We start from the raw sequence: 12,930 nt of genomic DNA, 5'->3' as shown, positions 1-12,930 counted from the left end.
TGTTGTATCTTTGTTCTCATTGGTTTCAAAGAACATCTTTATTTCTGCCTTCATTTCGTTATGTACCCAGTAGTCATTCAGGAGCAGGTTGTTCAGTTTCCATGTAGTTGAGCGGTTTTGATTGAGTTTCTTAGTCCTGAGTTCTAGTTTGATTGCACTGTGGTCTGAGAGACAGTTTGTTATAATTTCTGTTCTTGTACATTTGCTGAGGAGTGCTTTACTTCCAATTATATGGTCAATTTTGGAGTAAGTACGATGTGGTGCTGAGAAGATTGTATATTCTGTTGATTTGGGGTGGAGAGTTCTATAGATGTCTATTAGGTCTGCTTGCTGCAGAGATGAGTTCAATTCCTGGATATCCTTGTTCACTTTCTGTCTCGTTGATCTGTCTAATGTTGACAGTGGAGTGTTGAAGTCTCCCATTATTATTGTATGGGAGTCTAAGTCTCTTTGTAAGTCTCTAAGGACTTGCTTTATGAATCTGGGTGCTCCTGTATTGGGTGCATATATATTTAGGATAGTTAGCTCTTCCTGTTGAATTGATCCCTTGACCATTATGTAATGGCCTTCTTTGTCTCTTTTGATCTTTGATGGTTTAAAGTCTGTTTTATCAGAGACTAGGATTGCAACCCCTGCTTTTTTTTGTTCTCCATTTGCTTGGTAAATCTTCCTCCATCCCTTTATTTTGAGCCTATGTATGTCTCTGCGTGTGAGATGGGTCTCCTGAATACAGCAGACTGATGGGTCTTGACTCTTTATCCAGTTTGCCAGTCTGTGTCTTTTCATTGGAGCATTTAGTCCATTTACATTTAAGGTTAAGATTGTTATGTGTGAACTTGATCCTGCCATTATGATATTAACTGGTTATTTTGCTCGTTAGTTGATGCAGTTTCTTCCTAGCCTCGATGGTCTTTACATTTTGGCATGTTTTTGCAATGGCTGGTACCGGTTGTTCCTTTCCATGTTGAGTGCTTCCTTCAGGGTCTCTTGTAAGGCAGGCCTAGTGGTGACAAAATCTCTAAGCATTTGCTTATCTGTAAAGGATTTTATTTCTCCTTCACTTATGAAACTTAGTTTGGCTGGATATGAAATTCTGGGTTGAAAATTCTTTTCTTTAAGAATGTTGAATATTGGCCCCCACTCTCTTCTGGCTTGTAGAGTTTCTGCCGAGAGATCCGCTGTTAGTCTGATGGGTTTCCCTTTGTGGGTAATCTGACCTTTCTCTCTCGCTGCCCTTAACATTTTTTCCTTTGTTTCAACTTTGGTGAATCTGAAAATCATGTGTCTTGGAGTTGCTCTTCTCGAGGAGTATCTTTGTGGCGTTCTCTGTATTTCCTGGATTTGAATGTTGGCCTGCCCTACTAGGTTGGGGAAGTTCTCCTGGATGATATCCTGAAGAGTGTTTTCCAACTTGGTTCCATTTTCCCCCTCACTTTCAGGCACCCCAATCAGACGGAGATTTGGTCTTTTTACATAATCCCATACTTCTTGCAGGCTTTGTTCATTTCTTTTTCTTCTTTTTTCTTTTGGTTTCTCTTCTCGCTTCATTTCATTCATTTGATCCTCAATCGCTGAAACTCTTTCTTCCAGTTGATCGAGTCGGTTACTGAAGCTTGTGCATTTGTCACGTATTTCTCGTGTCATGGTTTTCATCTCTTTCATTTCGTTTATGACCTTCTCTGCATTAATTAGTCTAGCCGTCAATTCTTCCACTTTTTTTTCAAGATTTTTAGTTTCTTTGCGCTGGGTACGTAATTCCTCCTTTAGCTCTAAGAAATTTGATGGACTGAAGCCTTCTTCTCTCATCTCGTCAAAGTCATTTTCCGTCCAGCTTTGATCCGTTGCTGGCGATGAGCTGCGCTCCTTTGCCGGGGGAGATGTGCTCTTATTTTTTGAATTTCCAGCTTTTCTGCCCTGCTTTTTCCCCATCTTTGTGGTTTTATCTGCCTCTGGTCTTTGATGATGGTGATGTACTGATGGGGTTTTGGTGTAGGTGTCCTTCCTGTTTGATAGTTTTCCTTCTAACAGTCAGGACCCTCAGCTGTAGGTCTGTTGGAGATTGCTTGAGGTCCACTCCAGACCCTGTTTGCCTGGGTATCAGCAGCAGAGGCTGCAGAAGATAGAATATTTCTGAACAGCGAGTGTACCTGTCTGATTCTTGCTTTGGAAGCTTCCTCTCAGGGGTATACTCCACCCTGTGAGGTGTGGGGTGTCAGACTGCCCCTAGTGGGGGATGTCTCCCAGTTAGGCTACTCAGGGGTCAGGGACCCACTTGAGCAGGCAGTCTGTCCGTTCTCAGATCTCAGCCTCCATGTTGGGAGCTCCACTGCTCTCTTCAAAGCTGTCAGACAGAGTCGTTTGCGTCTGCAGAGTTTTCTGCTGCTTTGTTGTTGTTGTTGTTGTTGTTGTGTAGCTGTGCCCTGTCCCCAGAGGTGGAGTCTACAGAGACAGGCAGGTTTCCTTGAGCTGCTGTGAGCTCCACCCAGTTGGAGCTTCCCAGCAGCTTTGTTTACCTACTTAAGCCTCAGCAATGGCGGGCGCTTCTCCCCCAGCCTCGCTGCTGCCTTGCCGGTAGATCACAGACTGCTGTGCTAGCAATGAGGGAGGCTCCGTGGGCGTGGGACCCTCCCGGCCAGGTGTGGGATATGATCTCCTGGTGTGCCTGTTTGCTTAAAGCGCAATATTGGGGTGGGAGTTACCCGATTTTCCAGGTGTTGTGTGTCTCAGTTCCCCTGGCTAGGAAAAGGGATTCCCTTCCCCCTTGCGCTTCCCAGGTGAGGCGATGCCTCGCCCTGCTTCAGCTTTGCTGGTCGGGCTGCAGCAGCTGACCAGCACCGATCGTCCGGCACTCCCCAGTGAGATGAACCCAGTACCTCAGTTGAAAATGCAGAAATCACCGGTCTTCTGTGTCGCTGGCGCTGGGAGTTGGAGACTGGAGCTGTTCCTATTCGGCCATCTTGCTCCGCCCCCCGAGCCTGAAATGTTTTTTTATTTGTTTGTGTCATCTCTGATTTCCTTCAACAGTATTTTGCACTTCTTGTAAAGGTCTTTCACCTGCTTGGTTAGATGTATTCCTAGGTATTTTATCCTTTCTGTTGTTGTTGTAAATGGGATTGCATTCTTGATGAACTATAAAACATTCTTGTTTTTATAGTTCTTCTAGGTGTGAAGCTGGATCGTTAATTTGAGGTCTTTCTAACTTGAGATTTCTAATTTGAGATTTCTCAGCTTGAACATTATTGATGTTATATATATATATATAGAAATGCTACAATTTTTGTACATTAATTTTGTTTCTTGAATTACAAAAACTACTAATTTTTGTACATTAATTTTGTTTCTTGAAACTTTACTGAAGCTGTTTATCAGTTCTAGGAGCCTGTTGGCAAAGTGTTTAGGGTTTTCTAGATATGGAATGATGTCATCTGTGTAGAGAGACAGTTTGACATCTTTTCTTATGTGGATGCGTTTTATTTTTTTTCTCTTGCCTGATTGCTCTGGCGAGGACTGTCAGTACTATGTTAAATAGGAGTGATGAAAGGGGGCATCCTTGTCATGTTCCAGTCCTCAAGAAGAATGCCTCCAGCTTTTTCCCATTCAGTACGATGTTGGCTGTGGGTTTGTCAGAGATAGCTCTTATTTTGAGATACTTTCCTTTGATGCCTAATTTCTTGAGGGTTTTATCAGGAAGGAATGTTGGATTTTATCAAAAGCTCTTTCTACATCTATTGAAGCTATCATATGGCTTTTGTTTTTAATTCTGTTTATATGGTGAATCACATTTATTGATTTGCCTATGTTGACCCAACCTTGCATCCCAGTGCTATGGGGAAAAGCCTACTTGAACATGGTCAGTTAACTTTTTGATGTGCTCCTGGGTTTCGTTTGTTAATTTTTTGTTGAGGATTTTTGCATCTGTGTTCATCAGGGATATCAGCTTGAAGTTTTCTTTTTTTATTGTCTCTGGCAGATACTGGTATCAGGATGATGCTGGTTTTGTAGAATCACTTAGGGATGCATCCCTCCTCAAGTTTTTGGAATTTCAGTAGGATTGGTACCAGCTCTATGTACATTTAGTAGGATTTTACTGTGAATTCATTTGGTTAAGGACTTTTTTTATGGTTGCTGGGCTTTTTATTGCTGATACAATTTTAGAATTTATTATTGGTCTGTTTAGGGTTTTATTTCCTTTCTGGTTCAATCTTGGGAGGTTGTGTGTTTCTAGGAATTTATTCATTTCCTCTAGATTTCCTAGTTTGTGTGCATGGAGATGTTCATAAAAATCTTTAAGGATATTCTGTATATCTGTGGGACTGGTTGTAATGTCATCTTTGTCATTTATGATTATACTTATTTGTATCTTCTCTCTTTTTTTCTTAATCTAGCTGGTGGCCTATAATCTTGTTTATCCTTTCCAAAAAGCAACTTTTGCTTTTGTTGGTCTCTTGTATGAATTTTTGAGTCTTAATTTTGTTTAACTCTGCTCTGCTTTTGATCATTTATTTTCTTCTGCTGTCTTTGGGGTAAGTTTGTTCCTGTTTTTATCGTTCTTCTAGTTGTGAAGTTGGATTGTTCATTTGAGATCTTTCTAACTTCTTGATATAGGCATTTATGGCTATAAACTTTCCTAGTGTGTCTTAGGGATGATCATCTTGCATAATATTTCATAAGGATTCTCTGAATTTCTTAAATTCACATGTTGACTTCTCTAGCAAGATTGGGGAAATTATCATGGACGATATCTTCAAATATGCTTTCCAAATAATTTTTTGTTTCCCCTTCTCTCTTAGGAATGTGAACGAGTCATAGATTTGGCCTCTTTTTTTTTTTTTTTTTTTTTTTTGTTAGAGACGGAGTCTCGCTCTGTCGCCCAGGCTGGAGTGCAGTGGCGTAATCTCGGCTCACTGCAAGCTCCACCTCCTGGGTTCATGCCATTCTCCTGCCTCAGCCTCCCAACTCCCGAGTAGCTGGGACTACAGGTGCCCGCCACCATGCCTGGCTAATTTTTTGTATTTTTAGTAGAGACAGGGTTTCACCATGTTAGCCAGGATGGTCTCGATCTCCTGACCTCGTGATCCACCCATCTCAGCCTCCCAAAGTGCTGGGATTACAGGCGTGACCCACCGCACGCAGCCAGATTTGGCCTCTTTACATAATTCTATACGTCTCAGAGGTTTTGTTCATTTTTAAAAATTGTTAAAAATATTTTTTTTTCTGACTGAGTTGTTTACAGGGACTGGTCTTTGAGTACTGAGATTCTTTCCTCAGCTTGGTCTATTCTGTTGTTAATACTTGCAATTGTGTTATAATTTTTTGTTTTAATTCCAGAAGTTGAGTTTAGGAAGTTCAGTTTAGTCATTCAGTTAAAATGGCTCTGTTATCTTTTACCTCTTGGATCATTTTACTGGCTTCTTTGGATTGAGTTTCAACATTCTCCTGAATCTTGTTCAGTGTCCTTGTCATCCAGGTTTTGAATTCTATATCTGTCACTTAGGCCACTTCAATCGGGGTATGAACCGTTGCTGGGGAGCTAGTGAAATTGTTTGGTGGTCAGAAGATACTCTGACTTTTTGAATTGCTAGGATTCTTGTGCTGATTCTTTCTCATCTGAGAGGGCAGATGTTCCTTTATCTTTTTGAAGTTGCTGTCTTCTGGATATGGCTTTTTGCCTTTATAGTCTTTATTTTCCTTGAGGGTTTGACTGTGGTGTATGTTGAATATAGTTGATTGGCTTCATTTCTGGGTGCTTTCAGAGGCCCAGGGCTCTTTCAGAGATCTTTGTCTGTGGCTGAATTCCTGCATTGGATTTCACAGGCAGTGTATACTAAAATAATTTTGTTTGGTGGTGTAATTTAGGTTACAATACAGTAGATGATATTTAAGAGTAATTACCAGAAAATAGCTTCTTACTCAGCTGCATGCCTCTTTCATATTTCAGTACATTTCCAATAGTGCTATGGGGTGAGGGAGATGGGAGATCCAGAGATGGCCCCCTTGCCAAGTCGATTTTTGGTGCTTGAGGAAGCCCCCTCTAATCACTGATGTCATGCCTATGTTTCCTTAGCCCCAAGGGAATCCCTGACAGGCTATGCTCTTCCCTCTTAGGGGCAGCCTGAGCCAAAGTTCAGGTCACCATAAGAACTGCAGCTCCCTGTTGGTCCTCTGTACTTGGCAGAGTTGGAGTGGGTTGTGGGGTATGTCTGGGGGGTGATCTGTTGATGCAGTGGTTCAATGGCAGAAGATCCCCAGGCACCGCAGTGTTGCTGTAGGGGTGCAGCTGATATGGTGCCATGATCCAGTATTTTCTGCACAGCAGATGGCTTTGGGGACTTCTCAGCTTGCTCTCCCCCGACTGAGTCTCCTTGCAATGTCTGCCCCAGTAGCTGCCCTGACAATCTAGTTTTGTCCCAAGCCTTTTGCACCCAGATTGTTGGTCTGTTAGATGTTCTGGGCTGTGGAGCTCCCTTGGGCAGAGGCTGTGGCTGGTAAATAGATTACATGCCTCCCAGACCACTGTTGCAGAAGGAGGCATGCCCAACTCCCACACCAGCACACAAGCCCATACCTCACTCTCGTCAGCGTTCTGAGAGTGGGGCTTCTCCTCTCCTCAAGCCTCAGCCACAGATCTTGCAGTGGGATAATTAAGGAATCAGAGAGACCGAGGTGTTGAGGAGGAATTATTTAATTATTTAGGTGCACTGACCCAGTCAGATTAACATCCAAAGGACTGAGCCCCAAACAAAGAGTCAAGCTACCTTTTAAGCATTTTGTGGGGCAGAGAGAGATCTCTGCAGGGAGAAGCATATTACAGAAGTGAGAAACAAAGACAGTTATTCAATTAAGACATGCATTACATTATTTCTTACTTTTCAAGGAACAACGTGTTTTATGACTTGAGATTATCTGTCTAGTGACCTCGCATCTGCACAGCTAGAGAAACGGGGTCTTCACAACGCCTGGGAAAAGGAGAGATAAAGCTCACTAGCCACAGAAAAACAGACAGTTAATTTTAAAGCACTCCAGCTCTTTCTCTTCTTCAGGGGAAATTGGGTTTTCTTACATACAACTGAGTTTTTGCTTACACATTCTTAAATTTCTTTTAATTCCTGTTCCAATCTCAGCTAGATAATCCTGATTTGTGTGTTTAAACTCTGGTGGGTTGGGACTGGGCCTGCAACTTTGTTTTCTGGCCTTAGGGTCAAGCACTGGCTCTGTTAGGGGTCAGAGTACTTCCAGGCCACCAGCAAAGAACTCAGGTAGGGCAGTGGAGGCTGTGCTGTGTGCATTCTCTTTTGGGGGCAGCCAAGCAGTGGCCTTGGAAGGGGCTGGCAGACAGGGGTGGCAGGCAGATCACATGCACCCTGGTTCTGCAGGAAAGACAACGCTGCCGTCTCCCAGCTCAGCTGTCAGCAGGGGCTAGAGCTACTCAGAGCCCCATGGTCGTGTTTTGCTGTAGATGCCCTGTCTGGTCTCTGCACAGGCTTGAACTCTGCCTCTGCCTACTCTCCAGGCAGTTTCTCTTGCCAATTCAAATGTCTATGGTGTTTGTGGGGTCTGTTGTAGCCAGGATCCTGGATGTGTGCAGTGGGAGTGTCCCTTCACTCACCCCTTCCTTAGGACCTGTTCAGTTCCAGGAGCGTCCTGGTACTCAGCAACTCTGTGTGGGATTTCCAGCTTTCTCCCTCTTACACCTCAGTGTTTGCATTGCTTCTCTATAGACTGTCAGTGTTTTCTTTCAAAAGCTCTGTTTGAAGTGTGATGGTTTACTCAATATTTTGGTTTTTCTCAGTGGGAGAGGTGCTTCCCAGCTGCATCTAGCTGGCCATATTGTCCCCTTTCCTTTCATTTTATTACTTATAGCTTTGGGTGGTAAATTTTTTTAATATAGAAAGGCTTCTTCATTTGTTGACACAGATTTATATACCCTTTGAAAGAGATTACCCCGCATAAGGGTTTTATATCTTACGTTGAGTACTCATGGCACCATCTCTTTTCAATTGGCTATGGTAATATATGCAGTAAGACATAAGACAAATTATCATTGATTTTTATTTTAATTCATTTTATTTTTGGTATTGCGATTCACCATTTCCTTCTGCACTATGAACTAGTAGGAGAGAAATTTTCTTAGAGATGTTTTCCTCACATTTGCTGTTTGAAATTCTTTTACTGCAGGACCCAGCCATTTCTGGCAATGAGACACAGTATCTCCCATTCATTAGAGGACAGGAAAATGACGTGTTCATCAAATGGCCTGACACCAGTGACATTGTCTGGGGAAAGGTAAGGCTTGGGGAAGGTGCTTATAGTTAATTAACATCACAATGTCCTGGCCGGGCGCGGTGGCTCAAGCCTGTAATCCCAGCACTTTGGGAGGCCGAGACGGGCGGATCATGAGGTCAGGAGATCGAGACCATCCTGGCTAACACGGTGAAACCCCGTCTCTACTAAAAAATACAAAAAACTAGCCGGGCGAAGTGGCGGGTGCCTGTAGTCCTAGCTACTTGGGAGGCTGAGGCAGGAGAATGGCGTGAACCCGAGAGGAGGAGCTTGCAGTGAGCTGAGATCCGGCCACTGCACTCCAGCCTGGGTGACAGAGCAAGACTCCGTCTCAAAAAAAAAAAAAAAAAAAAAAAAAAAAACATCACAATGTCTTGAAATAAAACAGCTCTTGATACATGTTGGAAAATATATTGGACAATCAATAAATTATGAATGAGTAGAAATCTGTCCGATGCTGATTAGCTCAATAAGCATTAATAAGACCAAGGTTACAAATCTTATCCTCTATTATTATTGAGCACTGTTTATTGCCTGGAAATACTCTGATGTCCCCACTCTTTATTTATTCCACATGGTCATTTAATAAACATTAAGAATCCCTTTTAGAATGACACTGAAATCTGTGTCTCTCAGCCACCTACATGCAAAGCATGCATTCATCTTTGACCTATTGTGCTTAATCTGCCTTCATATCTAAATGAATCATTAAATCCTATAGATTCTCCTCTTTCTCTTGTTTCCTTTAATTCATCTTTATGGCTTCAGTCTTTATCTTCATATGTCTGATTTATACCAATAGCATTTTAGGTGGATTTCAGGTGATAGTAGCTTTTAGCCTAGATTCAAATTCTGTTCCTTAATTATACTATGCTACTTCCTACTGCTCTGGATGTATTCCATGCTCACTTTTTATTTTTTTTATTTTTTTTATTTTGAGATTGAGTCTCGCTCTGTTACCCACGCTGGAGTGCAGTAGCATGATCTTGGCTCACTGCAACCTCCTCTTCCCAGGTTCAAGCGATTCTCCTGCCTCAGCTTCCTGAGTAGCTGGGATTACATGTGTGCGCCAACACTTCCCGATTAATTTTTGTATTTTTAGTAGCAATGGAGTTTCGCCATGTTGACCAGGCTGGTCTCGAACTCATGACTTCAGGTGATCCACCTGCCTCGGCCTCACAAATTGCTGGGATTACAGGCGTGAGCCACTGCGCCTGGCCCCATGCTCACTTTGAATATTACCTTCTCAGCTTACCTAGATAATATCTTCACTTCAGGATCAACTCAAATCTTACCTCATTTGAAGCAGCTAGTAACTATTTTAGTTTTTCCTATTTTCCCTTGTCTGTAATATTGCCTTCAGTATAGCATACAGTGTAGCATTTATGTACTATCTGTGAACTCTTAGGAAACAAGTACTATTTCTTACTTAAATCTCAGTAAATACAGATCCTGGAAGAGTGCTTGCCATACAGGAAGTACTCAGTAAGTGTCTGTTGATTGAATCAATTAATCAGGGTGTGTATAGTTAATGTCCTGGTAGTTACAGGTAAAATTGGTTGATGCTATGGATTTTTTTTAATGCTACATATACTTGGAGTCCCCTATAAGTCATGATAGTGATTAAAAGTGTTGAGATGAGGTTTATGGGTTGTGAATGGAAATCAATCTTATTTCTTTAGAGTCATACTTCACACTTACTGTGAATTTTGTTATAGGTCTATGACAAGGAGATCAGAAATCTGAGAAATCACTTGAAAGTTGGTTGTTCAGGGATATGTTTAAAAGAAATTCAGTTAATTATTAAATTCAAAAATAGAATTTTGAAAACATGTGGAATGAATCAAGAGACCCAATGTAATTTTGTAGATTCTGCCTTTACAGTTTAATTTATGGCAAAGATTCCCAAGCGTTTTGTGGAGATGCAAGTCATCAGAGTCTAACACATGAAATATCTCATAGTCTGTATGCAATAATCTTTAAAGGTTTTAATTGCCCTTCTTTTTCTCTAGGTTTGGCCAGATCTGCCTAATATAATTGTAGATGGATCCCTTGACCATGCAACTCAGGTTAAGGTACAGTTGTATATACATTTTTGTCAACATTGCCCTAAACATCTGGATGTTTATGTTTTTCATCCTGATGAATGAGTAGCTAACCCTTGAGTTAAGTAGCCCTAACTTGAGGGTGCTTATCCACTACTAGTTTCTTGGCAGAAAGAGATCCTCGAGTGGAAGGCTCAACAAACAGTGAACATGGAAATGTGTAGAAGGAAATCATCAATGAAATCTCTCATAAGTGTGCTTTTAATGAGCTGTGATTTATTTTAACTTTATGTCGCTTGAAAAATAATGAACCAAAGTCTTGCATTTTCTCACTAGAGGGGAATCCATTATGAACAGACTGAATTTTAATAAATTATCTGCATACAAAAGAAAATACAAGTCAGTTGAATGAAGGAAAGTTGTTCATGTCAGCCTGGTCATCTAGCATCCCCTCTACTCTGGAGTTTACTTGTCCCTGGATGACAGTCCTCCTTCATCTCATTTGTCTGGTTTAGAAAAATCTTTTGTTCCCCTTCCCATGTCCAGGTGATCTCATTGGGAGAGTGTAAGTGTCCAGGAAATTATCCATTTCTTCTAGGTTTTCTAGTTTATTTGCGTAGAGGTGTTTAGAGTATTCTCTGATGGTAGTTTGTATTTCTATGGGGTCGGTGGTGATAGCCCCTTTATCATTTTTTATTGTGTCTATTTGATTCTTCTCTCTTTTCTTCTTTATTAGTCTTACTAGTGGTCTATCAATTTTGTTGATCTTTTCAAAAAACCAGCTCCTGGATTCATTGATTTTTTGGAAGGTTTTTTTGTGTCTCTATCTCCTTCAGTTCTGCTCTGATCTTAGTTATTTCTTGCCTTCTGCTAGCTTTTGAATGTGTTTGCTCTGGGGGGAGGGGGGAGGAATGGCATTGGGAGTTATAACTGATGTAAATGACGAGTTGATGGGTGCTGACGAGTTGATGGGTGCAGCACACCAACATGGCACATGTATACGTATGTAACAAACCTGCACGTTGTGCACACGTACCCTAGAACTTAAAGTATAATAATAATTAAAAAAATTTAAAAAATGATTTTCTAAGTAAAGCCAGTGTCTTTCTGAAGACGAACTATAATGAAGCATAGAAATATCCAGAAAAAGTAGCCTATAGAATATGCATCTTTTCTGCAATTTCAAGTAGTATGTATGTTGAGAATTAAACTGGCCTGCCAAAAAAAAAAAAAGAAAAAGAAAAAGCTTTTGCTACATTCACTGATTTTTAAGTAAAAAAAAAAAAAAGAAAGAAAAAAAGAAAAAGTATTTGCATCTCTAAAGTTCACTTGTTTAGACATTGCTAATTTACCAGTCTTGTGATTACATGTCCGGTTATAAAACAAATCCTGTATTTGAAAGGGATTTTAATCTAACCTTCTTCTAAGAAAATAAAGAATGAAATCAGACCCCAATCTCTGCTTCTGTTGTAAACTCTGCAACAGCAGCAGATCTGAGATTAGAGCAGAGACTGATCTGGGCAGGCACAAATTCCTGTTCGTCTCCCATTTGTGGTCCCCTGGATAGGCTGAGACCCCAACCGTGACAGTGTGTATTATTCTTACAGCTCTACAAGGCCTACGTTGCCTTTCCTGACTTCTTTCGTAATAGCACAGCTGCGTGGTGGAAGAAAGAGATAGAAGAGCTCTATGCAAACCCTCGAGAACCAGAGAAGAGCCTGAAGTTTGATGGATTGTGGATTGTAAGTGCACCGTTGGTTGTCTTTTTTTTTTTTTTTTTTGAATATTAGCAAGTCAAAACATGGGGAGGAGAGACTAGCAAAGCAGAGACATATGACTGAAGAGATGAAAGGGAGAAATGCTGTTACAGAATCGAGGTGCAGGGACCAAGAGAAGCAGAGACCATTGCTGATCTGCCCAGGGACATATTGTCTGGTGGAAGTGGGAGCCCACAGAGGAGATTGCTACTGCTGGAGATGCCAGAGCAAAAGAGAGAGGGAGAAATCACCTCCCATCTCCAGTCTCTTGCCAATATCCCCCATTGGCCAAATTTACCTGAAAGCTTTTGGTAAGGGCGTCTTACAGGGCAGAACTGGGAGTGGGTGAGGCATGGAGCTGAGAGCAAGTAGGCATTCACCATAGTACTAGGGCAGACAACTCTGAGGGAATGGCTTAAAGGACCTGTTCAGACGTTTGTTGTAAATGCCAGTTGGACTTAAAAGCAGGACTTCCTGAGATATCCCTGGGATATATGTCCAAGGGCCACTCTATCTATGTTTTCTTCTGTCCTGATTTCCTTCCCCCCTGTCCAGTGGCCTGAAATCTTAAGCAAGCTCTAAGCCAGCTCTGAAGGGCTGTTCAACGCTGGGTCAGGCTGGAAGAAGTTTGTGATTCCGTGGACAAAAGTCCACTGAAACTCCTGGGGCCTTCCTGGCCATCTGCACCTTTGGGATAGTTAGGCACAGAGTAGACACGTGAAAGGACACAAATTAACTCAAACAGGCAAATCAGACAGTGAAGAGGTGTGGGCAGCTTTGAAAATAAGATGTACTGAGAACTCTGGGGTCATATTTGTTTTTCCAGTGGAGGGAAAGCTATAGCTGGG

At 41.7% G+C, this 12,930-nt stretch overlaps 1 protein-coding gene across 1 annotated transcript in view; it reads left to right on the top strand.

Moving 5' to 3' along the window:
* The window catches only part of MGAM2 (maltase-glucoamylase 2 (putative)), a 115,158-nt gene that overhangs the window by 65,618 nt on the left and 36,610 nt on the right, over positions 1-12,930 (top strand). Inside the window, exons 32-34 of the mRNA XM_031664960.1 lie at positions 8,176-8,283; positions 10,293-10,355; positions 11,933-12,067. Of these exons, the coding sequence (XP_031520820.1) occupies positions 8,176-8,283; positions 10,293-10,355; positions 11,933-12,067 (306 nt within the window). The remainder of the gene's footprint in view (positions 1-8,175; positions 8,284-10,292; positions 10,356-11,932; positions 12,068-12,930) is intronic.

This window comes from Papio anubis, chromosome 4, assembly GCF_008728515.1.
Source record: "Papio anubis isolate 15944 chromosome 4, Panubis1.0, whole genome shotgun sequence".
NCBI classification, from domain to species: Eukaryota; Metazoa; Chordata; class Mammalia; order Primates; family Cercopithecidae; genus Papio; species Papio anubis.
This window is presented reverse-complemented; position numbering and strand designations above follow the sequence as displayed.